General features: G+C 35.9%; 1 protein-coding gene across 1 annotated transcript in view; it reads right to left on the bottom strand.

Moving 5' to 3' along the window:
- Positions 1-927: 927 nt before the first annotated feature.
- Positions 928-22415, bottom strand: part of Depdc1 (DEP domain containing 1) — a 37508-nt gene continuing 16020 nt past the window's right edge. The window contains exons 6-12 of the mRNA XM_052730827.1: positions 21454-21501; positions 18755-18895; positions 16362-17201; positions 15770-15942; positions 4702-4878; positions 3001-3186; positions 928-2330 (exon numbers count right to left, since the gene is read on the bottom strand). Of these exons, the coding sequence (XP_052586787.1) occupies positions 2190-2330; positions 3001-3186; positions 4702-4878; positions 15770-15942; positions 16362-17201; positions 18755-18895; positions 21454-21501 (1706 nt within the window). The 3' untranslated portion in view covers positions 928-2189. The remainder of the gene's footprint in view (positions 2331-3000; positions 3187-4701; positions 4879-15769; positions 15943-16361; positions 17202-18754; positions 18896-21453; positions 21502-22415) is intronic.

Raw genomic sequence — 22415 nt, 5'->3', positions numbered from 1 at the left:
TATCTAGTTCTTCTATCTTAAATTAACCCATTTGTACAAATCTATACCTTGTCACATGGCTTGTGGCTTACCAGTATCTTACATGTTGGTACTCATGGTGGTGGCTGGTAGCATCTCCTGATTCAGCCTTCCTGTTCCCTGTGGTGGTATTGTGTTCCCCAAAATATTGTGCACCCTAATAAACTTATCTGGGGTCAGAGAACAGAACAGCCAGAATATTAAACATAGAGGATAGGCAGTGGTAGCACACACCTTTAATCCTACCATTCCAGAGGCAGAGATCTACTTGGATCTCTGTGTGTTCAAGGAAACATCCAGGCATGTTTGACTGGTGACTAATGCCTTTAATCCCAGAAAGCGAGCCTTTAATCCCAGGGAGTGATGGCAGAAAGCAGAAAGGTATATAAGGTGTGATGACCAGAAACTAGAAGCTTTTGGCTGGTTAAGCTTTTAGGCTTTTGAGCAACAGTTCAGCTGAGATTCATTCTGGATGAAGACTCAGGCTTCCAGTCTGAGGAAACAGGATCAGCTGAGGAATTGGCAAGGTGAGGTGGCTGTAGCTTGTTCTGCTTCACTGATCTTCCAGCATTAACCCCAATACCTGACTCCAGGTTTGTTTTTATTAATAAGAACTTTTAAGATTCCTGCTACAGTTCCCAGAATTCTCTTCTCTGCTTGTCCCACCTATACTTCCTGCCTGGCTACTGGCCAATCAGCATTTTATTTATACAGAGTAATATCCACAGCAATTGTCTTAAAGTTTCTATTGCTGTGAAGAGACACCATGACCACAGCAACTCTTATAAAGGAAAACATTTAATTGGGGCTGGCTTACAGTTCAGAGGTTTAGTCCATTATTGTTATGACAGGAAGCATGGCAGTGTGTAGGCAAACATGTTGCTGGAGAAGGAACTGAGAGCTAATACATCTTGATCCACAGCCAGCAGAAGACTGTGTGCCACAGTGGGCACAGCTTGAGAATATAACACCACAAAACCCACCCCCACAGTGACACACTTCATCTACCAAGGCCACATCTACTCCAACAAGGTCACCTCTCCCAATAGTGCCACTCCCTGTGGGCCAAGCATTCAAACATGAGTCTATAGGGGTTATACCTATTCAAAACAACACAAGTACCAATGTGTTTGTAACATCTCTAAACTATAGACTTGACTCGCTTACCTGGCCTTGGTAATTCCGACGTGCTCCAGTTTGAAAACATTAGCTTAAAGAATTGTTGTCAGAAAAGCCAGTCTTCAGATGAAGGAATCCCTATACCTCGATGTCAGCAAATATGTTACTACTTTAAGGGCCTGAAAAATGTAGTTCCCTTAATTGAAAAAAATAAACATCTAAAGAGAGGAAATTTTGCTTTATTTATCATGGTTACCACATTTAAGAAACAATGAAAAGCTCATTGTTGTTGCTAAATAACTATTATACATCTATTTCAGTATTAGAATAGATGATAAATGTAAAGATTCAAAAGATATTTCTGGAAAAAAAGACTGAAGTAGTTGAGATAATGTTTAGGGGAAAACAAAACTATTAAACAAAGATTAAAAAAATAAACACATAAAGCCAGGAATAGTGGTACACATGTGGATTCCTACACTCAGGAATATAAGGCAGGAGAAATGAGTTTGAGGAGTCAGAATGCAGTACATAAGTGAGACTTTATCTCAAAAACTAACCCCCTTTGGCTCCCAATAAACCAAATTCCAATAAACAAAAACCAAGCTATGAGTGTGTGTTTATATACATTTAAATAGATCATAAGTATAAAAAGATTATACAAAAGAGTACAATATTCTTCATGTTCTGATACTTAAAAATAAAGAAGCAATCCTAAACAACCAGTTCTTTAGCTAATATCCATAAACACACATATAGACACAGGCATGTTTTCTTTCAAAACAGCACCACAATTTCATCTGCATGATACAATCCTGACACCCTTACTAGAACAATATATTAAAAATATTGTTTCGAATTAAGATATTTGGTATAGGCTTTTGTTAGGTATTCTTAGCTGAGATCCAGTAGCTTTAGCAGCCTTGCATGGATAAAAAGACTATTTTGCCAACTCCTTATATAAGGTCCTTATAAGGGAAACAATAATGTTAATAGATTTCCTTTTAAGTAGAAATATTTTCATGTATGATTTCATTTATTGAAGCTTTAAGTCAGTATCGCAGACTGTGAAGCTTTGGGTTTCTTAAACTCAGCATTGGTTGTTTGATTGTAGGTTTGTCATCTGAAAGTGCTGCTTCACTCTCAGTGGTTGGAAATCTTTTCTGATATATCAAGGGGTATTCCTTCTGAAACTTAAAAATGAGGGAGAAGAATATTAGAAGTTCTTGAATATTATTTCCCTAGATGAAGCTTGTCAAGTATCCTTTCATCTGACTCTTGCTTTTCTCTTCACATTTGTGAAGGGGACACCGTAAGAGCCTTCGACTCCAGTCAGTATTATAATTCCAGGATTCTCTTCTGTTAATTCTCACCCTGAACTCAAATCTCTCTCACTGGTAAAGCCTAGGAAGGCCACAGGAATTTGGTGCAGTTTGTATTTCTCTCAAGTTTTTCAGGCTGTGTTCTTTCTAGAATCATGTAGTTACTGAGCTTTGGAGCTGAGAGTTCTAAACATTGGTAGAGATGAGTCATTCAGAGATAGGTATTATAATGAAGATTTTACATATGCTTTCCCAGGTTAATTCAAAGTTTAATTATACAATATACCAGTGAAATAAAAGAAAATAAATTAATATTACTGTAATTATTATAAATTTAAGATGGAATAAAACCAAATAGATATTAATTCATATACTTGAAGTATATAATGAAGAACAATATATAATATATTTATATATATTTAAATTTATTTTAAATATATTTAAAAGTTAAATTTTTATTCCAAAATGTCACGAGAAATAGCAATGACTGACCACACACTAGAAAAAATTTGTAAGATGGAGAAGTTGTGCATTCTCATACCTGTCTCAGTTTTCTTCTTTTCTCCTTTAGAGGCAAGCTTTTACTTCTAACAATATTCTCCAAAAGTTCTTCAATTGCAGCTTGAGAAGCTGAAATTTTCTGCTCATTAAACTCTTGAGTACTAATCTGCTTACAGTAAGAATATGTTGGCAAAGGAACAACTTGTCCATCTCCAGGATTTTTAACCTGTCAGCGAAGAAACAAGACAGTGAAAATCTGTATGTTCTGGTCATTTTTCCTGTGGAGAGCATTTTTGGTGGAATCTAATATCTATCATTTTGGCCTCAATAAAACATTCACTGTGTTAAGAAAACTGAATATTATACAGTAGAGGAAAGTGAGCAGGATCTAAATCCAAGCCTCACAGCCTACTATTTTATAGCACCAAATTAACATCTGGTCTGTTTCCTCATCATTAAAATGAAGATTGCATGAGAAAATGTATATGAAAGCACTAAATGTAGCTATTATTCTCACTCTGAACCACAGATTTTATTATTTGAAGTATAAAACATAACAATTAAAATAATTTTTAAATTCAGTTCTAAACACCAATATTTTGACTTAGTAATGAAGCATTGACCCATTGTTTTTGAGAAGCAGAACACTACCAGACCCCATATATTTACTGATAATGAAGTTTAAGTTACAGTTATAATATGCAGGAGAAAAAGCACAAACAAAAAGTGTTTATCAGCTAACACCCAAATATAGTAGATATCTGCTCCTTAGTGGTTTTTTTTCTCCTTTTCTTAGTAATTTTTTTCTATTCTATGTATTCTAACCTTTTTTTTTTAAGAACAAATTCTGTTTTAACTATATAGAATGTATTGGAATAAGACTCTATCAAACTTACTCTCTGACTTTCAAGAAATGGACATAGCACAAGAAAATCAAGAGTCCATACTTAGGGACTGGGGAGATGGGTAAGATGTTTCCCAAGCAGGCATGAGGACTTGAGTTTGGATCCTCAGTACCTACGTAAAAACTGGGCACAGAAGGATGCTTCTGTAACCCCAGAGCTGAGAATAGATTACTGAAGTTTTGTCTAGCCAAATTAATTAACTTCAAATTCATAGAGAGACTCTATTTCAAAGTCAAGTTGGAGAATAATGGAGGAAGATCACTGAAGTTGATCTCTGGCCTCCACATGCACATCCATATGCACAGAGACCATTATCAGAATTTTTTCCAATTGGAGGTTGAGGGATTGCTGTTTTCACCTTGGATTAAAAAAAAAAAAACCGGCCGGGCGGTGGTGGCGCACGCCTTTAATCCCAGCACTCGGGAGGCAGAGCCAGGCGGATCTCTGTGAGTTCGAGGCCAGCCTGGACTACCAAGTGAGTTCCAGGAAAGGCGCAAAGCTACACAGAGAAACCCTGTCTCGAAAAACCAAAAAAAAAAAAAAAAAAAAAAAAAAAAAAAAAAAAAAAAAAAAAAAAAAACCAATGCTGTGACACAGGAACTTCAATTATTATATTCCTCATAATGTAAAGGAAGCATTTGTCAACATATGACTGCAAAAGAGGAAAGGCCAAGAAGAGTCCCAGCGCTTGTATGAGTCTCCAGGCTCTATATATTCCTGATTTAGAGAATGTTTATATGAGCTAATAAATGTCCATTTTTTATGGGGTTACTTTAAGATGAATTTGCTACTTGTGAATAGCTAATGCAAAGATTTTTAAGGCTCAAAATACCTACGTGGCCCTTTCTAATGTAGTCAAGATGTTCCTCCACTGCAGTCTGTAAATAAGTGGGTACTTGAAGAATTTCCTGATGATGATCCATTAGGAAAGAAACTAATCTTGAAGCGAGAAGCTCATCAAGATCCACTTCCTCAGCACAACACAGTACACACCGAGAAAAAGTACGTATCATCTACAAAAAGATGGCAACTTAAGAACCAATAAATGACAATGTCAATAATTTCCAATTTGCATTATATGATATGTGGGGATAAAGTAATAAGGAGACTTCAGTTTAGAACACATGGAAATAATTCATTATAGTTAGGAAGGTAAGAATTCTATTACATTACAGTACTTTAATAAGCATTTGTTACGTATTTTTGTTAACAAAGTTCCAATGGAGTATATTTAATGGGTTTTTTCTTTAATTTTTTATAGTTTTATTAATAAATACCTATTAACTAGGTATTCTATTAATATAGAGATTTAATCCTTAAGTTGTTTAATCTCCAACAGCTGTTAGAGAACAAAGACTTATTACATTAAACAAATTCCACAAAACCACAAACCAGGAGAATATACAACATATGAAACACATAAACAACAGAAGTTGTAAAGTTGGCAGTATTTATCTTTTGAAATTTTGGGAAACAGCTGTTAGTGATTACTAGTGTTTAGATAGTGAGTTAATGCAAACATCTCCATTTCCATCATAAAGATTTTATAACTCTGGGAGAATTCTTACCTCAAAACTCATTACTCTCATAGTCATATAATCCATATGTATAATACACAATAATTAGAATATTTGAATTCTATCTTAAATATTTGCACATAGTACATGAAGAGCATATTTATTGATCTGAAATATCCTCTTTTAGTTCCAAGGCTCATTTCTCAGCTTTTTGTTCTTTGTCTATATTCTCCTTCTCATAGAACCCTTTTAAATTTGTTACTATCATCTTAATGTAGATGACTAAAAAAAAAATCTTCTGCCCTGATTTTGCTTCACAAGGCTCACATTTCCAAAATTCTGTTGGATAAATTTTATTTAGATGCCCTAATAACTTTAAAACCAAGGTAGAAAACTAAAATTATCACCTTTTCAAACATCACCCCTTACTAATTTCTTATGCTTTTCAAAAATGACATAATTATTCAAGAATATTTTTCTTTTTTATCTATTCTCTCATTGTTACTGAACTGTCCTAGTGATGAGCAAAACAACTGAATAGCACTCCCAAGCTCCTTATTGTGAGACTCTTTTATAGATTTTAGCTGGAGTCTAAAAAGTGACTATTTTTAAGAGAAACGAGAGACAGCGAGGGAATTTAAAAGATTTATTTTTTTAATCAATATCTGCATATAAATCCTTCTACCCTAATTCTCTAAGGAGCCTGAATCTGGGACTGCTTGGCAACAGGTTTTTGTTGTTGTTGTTGTTGTTCTGTTTTTGTTTTATACTTCTTGTCCACAATGATTTATTATCATAAATCATCAGATACAATTTCCCTACTGCCATATTCTCTGAAATTCTTTGACATACTATACATTGATTGCTTACTCACTCTCTACTTCAGAGTTGTAGTATTCTTAGGTTTGAACAGTACCTACAAATCCTCTTCCCACTCCATCAGACAGAACGGATGATACAAGGTGATATAATATAGACTGACTAGCTCATTCACTGTGAGGTATACAAAATGGTCAAGAAGGCAAAGGGTTCTGCTAAGATTAATACAAGGTGAAAGTATAACAGCCTAAGAACAAAGAATTTGTGTGTAGTGGGTAGCCATTCCAGCTTTGATCTGGAAGTTCCAACCCCCATTGAGACTTTGGCAACTGTCACGCCTACAAGGCGGGGCGAAGGGAGGCGCCTGGGGACCCGAGATCTGGATCGGCGGGCGCTCTCTCTGTTGCAGGACCCTGGACTGGAGAGGTGGACCAAGCAGAGCTCCAGAGAACACTGCTGGACTGCGATACACCTTCCCCAGATCCCGCGACCTACCTATCCCTTAATTTGTAAGTTATGCCATTAAATAAATCTCCTTTTAACTAGTGGAGTGGCCTTAATAATTTCACCAATATCTGGCGCTCACGTGGGGCAAATTCCAAAGGCCTGGGTGGCTCCCACCCTCAGCCTCCTCCCCAGCTAGTGGGTACCTAAACCTGCCTGCAAAGTTCCATATAACCAGGGAACGCCTACACGGTTCCATTCCCTAAAGAGAGAGCAGCTAGTCCGGCCTCAGTTCCCTAGCTTAGCCCCAAGACCAGCGAAAGAGGCACTCCCCGGCTTTCTGAGTGCCGGCGCCGGCTCCGGCTCCCGCCATCTTGACTCCAGCGAGCTGCAGTCAGCCAAGATCACCAGCAGGCCCTGCTTTGGAGCTGTACCAACGCCACCTGCTGGCTGAAAAGTGCTACTACACCCCCCAAAACCATGAAAGGTAAGTAAAAGTACCTGATAATTTTACACCTTAAAATTGACTAACAAATTTTGAGTAATTCTTGTAATATGGCTGACAACATTACCTTACAAGAATTTGAAAACCTTTTTGCCTGTATGATGAATGACATCTTCCTGGAAATATACGACCTTCCTAAGGCATATCTGGTCTGTACCATTTTGGCATTCATTGTAATAATCCACACAGTGTTCAAACACTGGTTTAATAACAAGAACAAAGATGAGTCATTATTGGGACTGATACAGGCTTTAAGCGAGAGCAATGAAGGCTTACAGAAAAAGATTCTATCTCTGGAATCTGCTTTAACGGATAGCAATGAGACCTTAGAGAGAAAGATTCTTTCTCTGGAATCTGCTAACCAGGATTTACAGGCTTTCGAAACTAACAATGAAGGCTTACAGAAAAAGATTCTATCTCTGGAATCTGCTTTAACGGATAGCAATGAGACCTTAGAGAAAAAGATTCTTTCTCTGGAATCTGCTGATCAGGATTTACAAAACAGGCTTGTACCAAAAATTGATCTTATTGATAATAAATGTGAATATAGAATGGACAGAACACTAACTCTCCAGACACTATATAAGGAAGAAAGATTATCATTAATTGATAAGATAAGGTCCATGGAATCATGTGTTTCTGAGGAACATAAAAACTTCTATGATTCCATGAGGAATCTGGAGTCCCTTGCCAGAGAGGAGGCTCACTCCATAGAACAGACCCTAGGTGCTCGTTTGCAGGCCTTAGAAGAAACTCTCAGTAAACATGACAAGGGACCTAATAAGCAGAAGGGCAGGACCATTGAGGTTGTAACATCTCCAAATGGCTTTCACACAATGGCTTATCCTGTTATCATCCATGAGAAGCCAATGGATGACACACACCCCGAGCCATATACTACATATACATTACAACCAATTTCAACAAGGGACTTTAAAAATATAAAGGAAGCAGTAGTTACATATGGGATACACTCCACGTACGTAAAACAGATGTTAAATTCGTGGTCTACCTCACATAGAATCATCCCAGATGACTGGCATCAGTTAATTTCAGCTGTTCTAGAATATAGCCAGCAGCTACAGTGGAAAAGCTGGTTGAGAGAAGAGGCAAAAATTTTAGAACAATAAGGTAAACTCAGAGGTTTCGTGATCTCCCAAGATCAAATACTTGGTAAGGGATGTTTTGCTGACAGGAATGTACAAGCCATTTATGATGAGCATACAATATCCCTATGCCGTACAGCAGCTCTAAACGCTTGGGAAAAAATTCCAGAACCTGGAAAACCAACTGAGGTATACACAAAGATATTTCAGGGACCGCACAAACCCTTCACTGATTTTTTACAAAGACTGAACACAGCTATAACAAGAGCTGTATCAGATAAAGAATTAAGAAAAGTATTAACTGAGTCCTTGGCATTCGACAATGCTAATGCAGAATGCAGAAGAATACTTACATCATTAAAGATCAGATCAGCTCCTTTGGAAGAATGGATTCAGTATACTAATGGTGTTGAGTCTCGTAACTACAGTAATGAGGCTTGGATAGGAGAGACAAATCCCAGAGGTGAAAGAAGGCCCCGTGTTACCAAATGTTTTAAATGTGGTACACCAGGTCATATAAGTAAAAACTGTACATGGGGTACTCCTAGGAGTAATATTCCTTTTAGGAATAGCCTAAACAGGAGACCCCAACCACCTCCCGGATTATGTAGAAGGTGTGGAAAAGGCCAACATTGGACCAGTGAGTGCAGATCAAGAATAGATAAACGAGGTAACCCTTTACTGGCGGGAAACGCCTCAGGGGGCCTCTTGCAGGTCCCCAAATCAAATGTAGTATGAACATTCCCAGCCACTGTGGAAGAAATTCCTCTCCAAGACAACTGAATAAACCAATGCCTAATGTAAAAACCGATACTGCAATGGATGATAAAACAGCTCTGATGGATGGATCACAGTTTACAAAGAACACTATAAAACAAATATTTTGGCAGACTTCCATAAATGATCAAAGACCAAAGCTTAGAATTTGAATTAATGGCCCGGTTATGGAGGGACTGGTAGACACAGGTGCAGATGTGACTATAATTACACCAAAATCATGGCATCCAAATTGGCCTCTTCAAGAGGTAGATGTCCAACTTTTAGGGATTGGCACCCTATCTCAGATAAAACAGAGTTCGAGATGGGTTGAATGCATAGGGCCAGAAGGACAGAGAGGAAGGCTGAAGCCATATGTAGCAAATGTAACAGTAAATCTTTGGGGCCGAGATCTGTTACAACAGTGGAATACCTAGATTAAAATTCCTACACTTTCAGAAAAAGAATACAGACAAATGCATGTTTCTAGGAATAATATTATGACATGCTATAAAAATCAGGCACCAACCATTCAGGCTGTTCACAAACAGAGCACAACTGCTGTTGAACTCTCAGAAGTACCAACTGCCTTACCTTTAAAATGGCTAACTAATAAACCTGTCTGGGTTGGACAATGGCCTTTGACAAAAGACAAGCTACAAGCTTTAGAACAGCTGGTTCAAGAGCAGTTAAATGCTCAACACATTGAAGAATCTACCAGCCCTTGGAATTCTCCTGTATTTGTTATTAAAAAAAAAAGTCTGGTAATTGGAGAATGCTGACAGATCTGAGAGCTATTAATAAAGTAATTCAGCCAATGGGCTCCCTACAGATTGAGATGCCCTTGCCCTCTCTGCTACCTAAAGAATGGCCTATCATAGTTATTGACTGAAAAGACTGTTTCTTTACCATAACCTTACAAGAAAATGATAGAGAAAAATTTGCCTTCACAGTACCTAATTATAACAATTCTCAGCCAGTCAAGAGGTATCAATGGAAGGTCCTCCCACAGGGAATGTTAAACAGCCCTACCTTGTGCCAATACTTTGTGCAGAAACCATTGGAGATAATTTGTGCAAAGTTTCCGCAATCCATAATTTATCACTATGTGGATGATATCCTATTAGCTGATCCAAAGTTAGATACATTAGAAAGCATGTTTGAAGAAGTAAAAAAAGTTTTGCCTCGCTGGGGACTGCAAATTGCTCCTGAAAAAATACAAAGAGGAGATTCTATTAACTACTTAGGATATAAGACAGAGCTACAAAAAATTAGACCCCAAAAGGTACAGCTAAGGAGAGATCGATTGAAGACTCTTAATGATTTTCAAAAGTTATTAGGAAGCATTTCCAACTTACTGGGTATCATGGGAATACCCAAAGATGGACTACAAAATTTGGCTAATACTCTAGAAGGGGACAAAGAATTAAATAGTCCAAGAGAATTATCAGCCGAAGCTGAGAAGGAATTGGCTCTAGTAGAAAAGACAATTCGAGAACCACATGTGGATCGTGTGGATCCAGAACTTAAATGCATTCTTGTCATATTCCCCTCCAGACATTCCCTAACAGGTATTTTGATGCAGAGGGAAGATATTATATTGGAATGGATAGTCCTACCACGTAAACCAAATAAGAAATTAAAGACTTATATAGAAAAGATCTCTGATTTGATTCAAAAAGGTAAACTAAGACTTCGCCAGTTGACAGGAATGAACCCAGCAGAAATTGTAGTACCTTTAACTAATGAAGAAATTTCATCACTATGGAAAGATAATGAATACTGGCAGAGAGCCTGCAGTAACTTTTTGGGAGAGATTAACAACCACTATCCCAAAAGCAAGAGAATAGAATTCATAAAGAAGACTGAATGGGTCCTTCCTCACATTGTACGACAAAAGCCAATTTCTGGAGTCCTCACATTCTATACTGATGCAAATAAATCAGGGAAAGCAGGATATAAATCAGGAGACTTAAGTAAAGTGGTACAAAGTCCATACAGCTCTGTACAAAAGGCAGAACTGTATGCCATTCTTATGGTACTGATGGACTTCACAGAACCCCTCAATATAGTCACTGACTCTCAATATGCAGAGAGAGTTGTTTTACATATTGAAACTGCTGAATTTATTCCTGATAATACAGAATTAACTTCATTATTCATACAATTGCAGGAAATCATCAGAAAAAGGGAACATCCTATATATATAACACATATCAGATCCCATACAGGTCTGCCAGGACCTCTAGCACAAGGTAATGATGAGTTTGATCAGTTACTAATAGGCAATGTGCTAGAAGCTTCAGAATTTCATAAGAAATGCCATGTAAATAGCAAAGGTTTGAAGAAGGATTTCTCCATCACTTGGCAAGAGGCTAAGGATATTGTGAAAAAAATATCCTACTTTTTCCATCTATAACCAACTTCCATTACCTGCAGGGAGCAATCCAAAAGGTATACAAAGAAATGAAATTTGGCAGATGGATGTGTTTCATTTTGCAGAATTTGGAAGATTAAAGTATGTACATCATACCATTGACACCTATTCAGGATTTCAGTGGGCAACTCCTATGAGTTCTGAAAAGGCTGATTCTGTGATTACACACCTATTAGAAGTTATGGCCATCATGAGAATACCTGTACAAATTAAGACAGACAATGCCCCAGCATATGTCTCCAATAAAATGGGACAATTCTTTGCTTATTACAATATAAAGCATGTTACAGGTATACCACACAATCCCACAGGCCAAGCAGTCATAGAAAGATCCAATCGAACTTTAAAAGATATGCTAAATAAACAGCAACAGATAACAATGACTCCTAGAAATAGATTGCATAGTGCTTTATTAACCTTGAATTTTCTCAATGCTGATGAGAAAGGAACAACAGCTGCGGAGAGACATTGGAGGACAGACAAAACTCCTGAGCTAAACCAACCAGTTTATTTCAAGGATGTGCTGACCTCAGAATGGAAACCTGGATATGTTCTACGTTGGGGAAGGGGTTTTATCTTTGTTTCTGCAGGAGAAGAAAAGCTATGGATACCAACACAATTAATAAAAATTCGATTCAAACAGGAAAAAACCCTTGATGAGAAGTAAAAGATCATCCACCAATGTGACATCTCTACAAGTTGTAAGAAAAATTTAACAATCAAAGGTTGGGGTAGGGTTCTGTTTTTGTCTTTCCAGGATAATGGAAATACCCATCTTACCAAAATCATAAGGCCTTGGATATCCGGATGTTTACAGCAGAAAGAAAGAATCTATTGGTACCAATCTACACACGGTAAAATCTCACTGTCTAATATCTATCTCTCTATCAATCTAGAAAAGTGGTGGTTCTTATTCAATTATAAGCCAAGCTGACTTTGGAGATGGAATTGGCTCACTCCTTCTCTAAACCCAAGCATATTGCTAAAAGGAAGTTTGAGAGATTCTTCAGTCCCATATCTGAAGAGCCCTCTGGTGTGGGACAGAAGGAAACCAATAAAAAGGGACCATTGTCTTCTAGAGTCTAACTCTCTCCATGCTTACTCTTGATTTCTCAGAATTCTTTCTTACATGCTATGTCCTCTTTAAATCCAAATCTTCCATTTTGATAACAAATAAGTTTTTCTAATAGCAATCTCAGAAGTCTCCAGAAGGAAGATGGGGCCCCAACAACAACTCTACCCAATCCAGAATGATGCCATGGTAATCATCATCATACTACACTTCTTACCAGAATTTCAGACAATCTTACCCATTACTCTAAGACTTGCTGCAGAACCTACAGTTAGTCTAACTGAGATTTAACTATCTGAGCTTTCTCACAGTACCCAACAGAGATAACATCACCCCCTAAACAGCAGGAAGCAATTCTAAGAAAATGATGCCCCTTCTCCCTTAGGTTTCATAATTCTCAGGGTTATGGATGATGGTTATAGGGTTGGGGGTGGAAGGAAATATTAAACTCAGTATTCTAAAAAAAAAAAAGAAAAGAAGAAATGGAATGGATAGGTATAAGATATTATGGTAGATTATTATGTATACTAGTCAACAAATTTAGTAAAATAGCAGCCTTAAATAATTTGCACTGTAATTTGCACTGTTATGGATTCTTATATGTTGATACAAATGTATACTATTTTTATATTTCTGTTTAAGATAATTTGTATATTGATACAAATATAGAACTATATTTGTTATAATGTACATATATTTCTACTCTTATTTGAAATATTTGTATATTGATACAAATGTAAATTTATATCTGTCATACTTTATGTAGGTTCTACTTCTGTTTAGGATATTCGGTATATTGATATATATTTAAGATTATTGTCATATTGCATATTGCACTATATACTCCTACCTCTGTTATAACATCTTTTGTATTGTCACAATTTTGAAGTCATCGTTCTTTACCATACACTTGCTTATAGACTGTTTACCTTGTTTACGTGAAGCCTTAGTCCTTAGGTTATTTCGGTAGATAAGACTTATAGATTTATAGTCACCTATGCTTGTCATCTCTATAGTTACATTAGTTAGGTTATCCAGATTTACAGATACATAGGTCAGATGGACAGGTAATCTTCAAACACTTCATAGACCTAGAGAATATGGCATTTAAATAACTTAGAATTCTGTTGATGTGAGACACAATTGCTCCTGGCTGCACCAATTTGATCCCGAGAGAATGTTGGGCTTCTAAGACATTTCCATTTGGAAGTTTGTCTTCTTGGCGCGAAATGGCCTACTGGGCAAAGAACTGCCCTTGCCTCGACGGCTGACAGCACAAATGCAATGCTATCCTTTCTGGACAAGCGGGACACAAGGAAAGTGACCACTGTACTCTGCCAAGACAGGGTAAGATGGTCTTTCAGAATTCCTGCTTCTGAAAATGGTCTGGCAGATACTTTAGGCCTGTAGCCAATTTGAATGCACCAACAATGCTGAGAAACATTAGGTGACTGTCCAGGCTGCCAGCTGTCTCGGTCTACTCTTACAAGATTCCCGAAAGTTGCTTGCATCCATCTACCATTTCTCAGGTACCATTATATTCCTTCTCAGGTCTTTGATGGGATTGAAGACTAGCAGTTATGGTTACAACTTAGTAGATAGAACATATTAAGTATTAGATTCAGGTTCTTTAGGATAGGACACCTTTTGGAATGATCTTTGTAACATGCCATTTACCTATGCTCTATACTTCTCTGGATTATAGTATGTGTTTCTTGCTTGATATTGTTTGCATTGGTTGTAGTTCCATCTTATCTAGGTCAATATCCCTCATTATTCCTGGACAATATTTGATAACCATTCCTTTGTATATAGTCTTGTATTAGGTTAGAACTTTCTTATTTAGACAAAAAGGGGGAGATGTAGTGGGTAGCCATTCCAGCTTTGATCTGGAAGTTCCAACCCCCATTGAGACTTCGGCAACTGTCACGCCTACAAGGCGGGGCGAAGGGAGGCGCCTGGGGACCCGAGATCTGGATCGGCGGGTGCTCTCTCTTTTGTGGGACCCTGGACTGGAGAGGTGGACCAAGCAGAGCTCCAGAGAACACCGCTGGACTGCGATACACCTTCCCCAGACCCCGCGACCTACCTATCCCTTAATTTGTAAGTTGCACCATTAAATAAATCTCCTTTTAACTACGTGGAGTGGCCTTAATAATTTCACCAATATTTGTGTAACACTATTTTCTGCTAGAAAAGGTCAAGTTTTTAGGGTTGTTTTGTTTTTAAATTTAACTAACTTTTAAATACAAATACTTGCAATAAAATAAAACAATAATGAACTGACCAATCATACAAAACAAATAAAAACTAAGAACTTAACCTTGGTAGAATATATACCACTGTGGAACTACTAAGCTCTATTTTGTTTTTTGGATATATGGCTTTACTTTTCTGGGGCTGCTTTGTTTTCTTTAAAGTGATTTTTAAAATATTTTATGTTTTATTTTATTTTTGAAAACTTTTCTTTTTTTTTTTTTTTTTTGGTTTTTCGAGACAGGGTTTCTCTGTGTAGCTTTGCGCCTTTCCTGGAACTCACTTGATAGTCCAGGCTGGCCTCGAACTCACAGAGATCCGCCTGGCTCTGCCTCCCGAGTGCTGGGATTAAAGGCGTGCGCCACCACCGCCCGGCAACTTTTCTAACTCAAATATTATAAGATAAAAATATAACGTAAGTAGTACTTTCAAATAGCTTGATCTTTTAGTTGATAGTCAGGGCTTACTCTTTCCATTATAAGAAATACTTCCTCCCCCCGCCCCCAATACTGCTGCCACACATACACACCAAGATTCAGGGAACATTATGGAAGAGGCAGAGTTCAGAGAAAATTTGAATGAAACAGGGTCTGCTGGATATGACAGAACTAATAAATCCATAAACTCACAGCAGTGGTTGCCTGCACAAGACCAAACCAATCAATATTCCAGTAAAGTAGAGGGATTTACAAGCCCCATCCAGAGTTGAAGAGCTGCTGGCAGTTGATGACTATTAGGGGAGGAAGAGTCAGTTTTCTTTAGGGATGTGGTCCCAGCTGGGCCAATGATGCTCCAGTGAATAGCCCTATAGCCATGTATATACGGGCAACATAATTGGGCTCAATGAGTTATTTAAAAATGAGTATATAAAGTAGGAAGGAGAGGTGAGGAACAGGGGGTGAATATGGTCAAAATACATTGTACACATGTATGAAATTTTTGAGAAATACATAATACATGATATAATAATATTATATTAAAAATCAACTTACCAATGATCTTGTACCTATTTCTTCATGAAGTCTGGGCATATCAACATTTTGACTCATTCGAGAAATCATGCGCATTAAGAGTTGAAGCTTTCTGCGATTTGATGGGGGAAGTAACAAACAACATATCTGTAGAGCATTGATGGCAACTCTCTCTAAATGAGGTTGCAGTAAACCTAGAAGGCAAAGCCACCCCCATCCCCAAAAACTCATCAGTGATAATAGTTCTCAAATGAATAAAATACACAATTATATAAAGAGGGCAATACAATATCTTAGTATTTTCCTTTTAATTAAAGGTTACAAATTTCCACATTCCTTAAAAGTATAGTAGATATCGCTATTGTTTTACAACCTATTTTTAAGTAATAAAATACTTCATTTATAAAGTGACATAGAATAAGTGAAATTAGGGGAAAAGAAATTAAGTGCTTTAAGTAGGGTAGAATAAAAGTTGGTTATTCCATGACTAAAGTCTTTTATAATAATTTCTTTTCAAGAAATAAAAGTAATTTCAGACAAGAAAAGCCAAGAATACAAAGCTGAGTTAGTAAACATTAAAAGTTAACACTGCATGCATTGAAAACAGCCTTACTTTGTGTGCCAGTCAACATAGAAGCAGTTGGAAGCAAAGAATTCTCTGAAAGTTCTACTGTGCTTTGGCACAGTCTTTTATTGATTGTGGTATTAGACTCTCCGAGCTCACTTCGTACACTTGTACTGCCTTGTCCAACATTTGGTTTCATTATAATTTCAGCCATGGGTGTATTGATATATCTATTCTGTCTTGTACAACTTCTTAAAAGCAAACTCTGAGATCTACAAAGCTGTTTTGAATTATATTTTCCTTTACATAACTCCCCTTGGTCTTGAACAGTCAAAGCAGAGGTTCTTTTAAAACCAACACAGTATGGCTGTTGAATATTTTCTTCTGAGTGAAGATTAAATAGAGATTTCTGTTTGGGCATTGGCACTAAAGATTGATTACTATTTTGCTCTTCTATGTTCAAAAAAGACTGGTAGAAGATTCTGGACACCCTTTTATTTGAATTCCCTGGCATATCTATAATTCCTTCCAAAGAGGAGCACCTTGGTTTGATGTTAGAGGACAGGGTATGTGTATTACTTAAGCCTATTAAATTATGACAGCTTCCTCCCATTATGTCATTAGCACTAGCCCTTCTGTTTCTTAAATTAACTAGCTGCATTTTCTTGGCACATCTTTCTTGAAATCCTTGATCACTTCTTTGCAGTCTCTCAGTAGAATCCAATTCTTCACTGCCTTTGTCTTTGTGAAGCAGACTGAGAAGAAGACACTCAGTTGATTTGAAGGAATTCAAATTGTTTAAATGATGGATTTTTGAAGACCGTGGATCATCATGGATTTTATGTATCCCACTCGTTCTATCTGAAACTGTGATGTAGCCACAAAGAACTACCAGAAAATGAAACAAAAATTAAGATGCAACTGCAAGACAGTGGACAAAAATAAAAAAAAAGTTAAAAAATAAAGCATCACTATAATATATATACTGTTAGTAGAGAACACATAGAAATTGCTTAATTTGGAAGGCACTTCAATAGGACACATGCAACATTCTATTATAAACATGCAAGACTGACTAGTGGTATTTCCATTTGTGATATAAATTATTTAAAAATTAAGTTAGCTGCCTAATTAGAAAGATTGAATCAGGGCACACTTAAAAATATTTGTTTTTAATTCTACAAGTACTTGAAACCTTCCAATTATAAAACAACTGTATATAGAAGCACAGATATAGTCTTCTTGGTTTTAATGGGAAGACTAGTTCCAGGGATATGCATGGATAAAATCTGCAGATTTTAGTCTCCTATATAAGATGGTGTACCATGCACATACATATAACCTAGGCATTTATTTAAGAGAAACCCTGTCTCAAAAAACCAAAATCAATCAATCAATCAATCAAACAAACAAACAAACAAACAAAAATCTCTGGATTACTTATATAAGTAACACAAAGTAAGCATTATGTACATATTTATTGTTTAGAGAATAATGACAAGAAAAAAAAACCCTGCAAATTCTATATAGCTACATTAAAAACAAAACATTTTTGATTGTGGATTGGTGGCATCCAGGGGTATATAAATAGCCCATGAAGACCAGTGACAACTGTACCTATATTTGGTTTCTGTTCTTGGTTATTGGCATAGAACTCCTAAAATCCTTGGAATTTCCTGAGTGATCAGTCTTGTTATTCATGAGGAGCTATTTCAACATACATGAGTTTGTGCTAATGTAACTCATGGCTAGCTACAAATCAGCGTTATCTCCAACCTCTTGGGAAGGGAAGGGGGATGGAGATTGAATTCAATAGCATAAAAAAGATAACTTCATCAATCATACCTAACTAAAAAAGAACTACTTAAAATTCTGAAACAGTGAAGCTAAGGCAGCTTTGGGTTGATAAACACACAGATGTTCAGGGTGTCTTTCCTGAGATAGTACAGAGACTCTCTGTCATCCCCCACTCCTTCCATGTGAATCTCTTCTCTTTGTCTGTTACACCAGAGTTCTATCCTTTTTAAAGCAAAAATAACAAACATACTTTCCAAGATTTCAGGAGTGAATCAGAGGGGTTCAAATGAACCTTTTAATTGGTAGTTGGCTAAGCACAACTGTGGGAGCAAAGGGAACTTACTTGTTGTCAGTACCAGAAGTAAGGATAGTCTTGTGGACCTGAGCCTTTCTCTTGTAGGATCAGTGCTAACTCTAGAGAGCTGTATCAGAACTACGTAGAACTATATGACAGTTGATTTCAGGGCAACTGGTATTAAAGCATATTTGAACCATTTAAACTAGTATAACTATAGTATTACTAAATTTGGAAATAGTTTATAGCTTACCACATTCATATTTACCATGTTTTTAGACCTTTAATCTTAAGGAAACTTAAAATTTTAATAGAATAAATTTAAATAATAAGCAAAATTCATACATACCCAAAATGTTCACAAATAATTCATAATATTCATATGTAAGTAGAGGTTCAGGGAGATCTAGAAAATAATCTGCAATTGTTCTGAATACATCACGTTCAAATCCAACATAAGTTGGATTATTAGTGTCATTACTTCTTGGCCCTAGGAAGCAGAGGGCAAAAGAAATGGGAAAAATGTATTTCAATTTAAAAACAACTAAAAGTACACATAAGTTAAAACTTGTATTTCATGAGGGAGCTATAGTTAACAATTCATGTTACAATATATGCAATTCATCAACTCACATCTCATCCTTTCACTGAAAATCACTGTAAACAGTCTCTGGCTAGTATTTTATTTTAATATATGAAAAACTGTAACAAAGCAAAATTTATGGTGTATTTTAAAAGAATCAATTATTTTAGTGAGATTTCATTGTAATTTATTTTGTGAAGAGAATAATAATAGAACACAAATAATTCTTCTAAACCATCTTTTGTATGTCAATACTTCCATGAATAAATTTATCCTTTAAAAATTCTTAATGATTTCAATAATTTGTCATCATTACTTTTCAGACTTAATACTATTGAAAGAATCATGACTATTAATCATTGTTGATCTATTAAAAATATAAACTTCTGTACACAGGCTACAATCTATCAAGGGGAAGTTAGGGACTTACTGTCCTAGAATTATTTCCTATGGGGTCTCTAAGTTAGTGTCTCTAAACTCTAACCTGGGACTCTTCCCTATAAAAATCTTCAGAAGAGTCAGCTGCATTGGAGTCTTGGAAACATCTTCCTAGTGAATGAAATATGTACTTATATTTTAGAGTTATTATTACCAAAAACCTTTTTTTCCTAAACCAAATAAAGTTTTTTTTCCTGTTTCCAAATTTTTGTATGACTATACAAGTTGTAAGCATACACACTGCAAAATTATTAAAGAAAAAACAAATCACATACATATATAATAGTTTAAAAGCTAATATTGATTTTTATGGAGACCAAACTAAGTATTTTTCTAAAGCAGACATAATAAATACTTTACTATATACAATAATAATCATTAGTAAGTTTTCTAACATAGAAAACACAGGTTCACTATAAATAAACACAAAGAATTTATAGTTAATTTAGGTTTGAGTTCTAGGTCCTTTGCATTAACAGAAGGTTCTGATAATTCTGATTTTTAACTCTGGAAAAAAAATTGTTGGCAGTATTCTTCAGACTAATTCTCAAGATTATTCTTCATATAGACCAGTGGTTTTCAACCCTCTTAATGCTGTGACTCTTTAATAGAGTTCCTCATGTTGTGATGACCCCCAACCATAAAATTATTTTCATTGCTACTTCAAGACTCTAATTTTGATGTTATAAGTTATAATGTTAATATTTTTGGAGACAGAGGTTTGACAGAGGGGTTGCAACCCACAGGTTGATAACCACTGTTATAGACTCTAGTTAAATACATTACAATGAACTGAAATCCAATAAGTTATACATTTGTTATCATTTATGTATAATATGAACTGGGAAGAGAGGGAAGACACAAATCCCTAAAGATGGAAGTTAAACGCCTCTGAGGATGCTTATCTGTGTTGTTAACCATGAGTCATAGGAGAGCAGGACAGTTGAGCAGAGAAGATATTTCAAAAGTTCATGCTTAAACTCAGGCTTTTTATCTTAATTCCATGAATAAAATGTTTCTGTAACTTGTTTATATAATTGCTATTTATTTTGCTATTCTGTCATTTTGACATATAATAAGGAATATAATCGTCAACATTTACAAAATCCCATTAAAATTTCAAAAATACTAACTTTAAAAGAACTAGAAAATGACCCCATCACTAGAATTTCTAAAATACATTTTAACTTTTGATGACTTAAAAGTGTGTGATATTTTGATTTTGTTCTGAAAATAAAGCTTGCATTGTGTCAGAGGGTGGAACTAGCCATTAGCTGACCAAAATTAACCATAGAGGTTGGAGGACTGTGGGCAGAGAGGGGATAGGAAGTTGTAAGGTGGGGCTGCAGAAGAAATAGGAAGTTGTTGGTGGTTGCTCTGCTGCTTCTCTGATCTTTCAGGTTCTTACCGATATCTGACTCCTGATTTTTATTGGTAAAGAATAATTAGATAAACACATCATAAGAGCATATACCTCTGCAAATTTTTAAATTTTATTTTGAAATTAGCAAGACTTTTGTAAACCAGCTGTCACTGTTTACTGAGAAAAAGATTGAGCAATAAAATGCTAAACACTGGTTTATAGATTACTAACAATAGCATTTTCTATTAATATATTCTATGAAGTAACCTATCATGGAAAAGGAGGGACATGGGCTTTATGAAACTTTGTTTCTAATTTAATCTCTTCCAGTCCTATGCTGTTTTATTTCTAAGCTGCCATCAGTAAGCCTATAGGCCTCATTGTGGCAGTCACTATAGTTTAGATTTTACCTAAGAGTCCTTTGAATTCATATAAGCCTATGAGTTTATGATTTATAAATGACAGGTTCTAATTAAAAAAATCACCTTTTGCACAGAAAATGAAGAGCTCATAGTCAATTCTCCTTGACTATCATTTGACTCATAATTTTAAATATTTTCTTCATTCTTGTTAAATACTTTCAATATAATATACCACACACACACACACACACACACACACACACACACACACACACACACACATTATTTGTGGTTTAACTTACAATTTGCTAGGCACTTCATAGCAGATAATACCCAGTGTGGAAGATCCTCTAGATACAAAAATGCAAAGAATGTATATTAAGTCATACTGTTTTTATAATAGTATTTTTTTAAAAAAATGTCATAGTTGGCTTAGCACCAAGGGCTTTTATCACCTGAGCTAACTACTATTTCAGGACAGATCAATATCTTAAAATACAAAAAATTTAAAAAGTTATAAATATCTAGAGTTTGATTCTATCTACAATACATAAAACAAGTAGCTACCACAAATCAAGAATTAATTATAGCCAGGCGGTAGTGGCACACGCCTTTAATCCCAGCACTGGGAGGCAGAAGCAGGCAGATCTCTGTGAGTTCAAGGCCAGCCTGATCTCCAAAGCGAGTTCCAGGAAAGGCGCAAAGCTACACAGAGAAACCCTATTGCAAACAAACAAACAAACAAAAAAAATTAACTGTATGGGAAGGGGTGGTTTGGATATAAACTAATTCTCTACTTGCTCCACTACTTCTCTTTTACCCCACTTTAGTTCTATTGCTATGCTACGTGACTATTACTGATTTAGATGAAGCCTCTGACCAAAATTAACTATGTCTGAATATCAAGAGTACTATTACACCAAGGCTTGCTTAAAATATTTAAATTGGTACCATATCCAGCTTGCTCAATCCTAAATCTTTAGCAAAATATCTGGCACATTGTAGGCCCTTAACACAAGTGTTGTTAATAATTTTTTTGTCTACATTTTGGATGCTTATCCTTGTCATTTTTCTAAAGTCATGTATTAACTCACATTAGCAACTAAAAAATTTATGATAGCATGAATAATGTTTATTTTTTAAAATTCCACTTTTATTACTAAATGTGTGGCCTTGGAAAGGGTTCTACTTTATATATCTAGGTCTCTACATTTCCCTATAAAGACAACTTTGGTTACCAAGTTTGAAAAGATTCCAAATTCTT

This window comes from Peromyscus californicus, unplaced genomic scaffold, assembly GCF_007827085.1.
Source record: "Peromyscus californicus insignis strain IS unplaced genomic scaffold, ASM782708v3 Scaffold_9__1_contigs__length_137607984, whole genome shotgun sequence".
NCBI lineage: Eukaryota > Metazoa > Chordata > Mammalia > Rodentia > Cricetidae > Peromyscus > Peromyscus californicus.
This window is presented reverse-complemented; position numbering and strand designations above follow the sequence as displayed.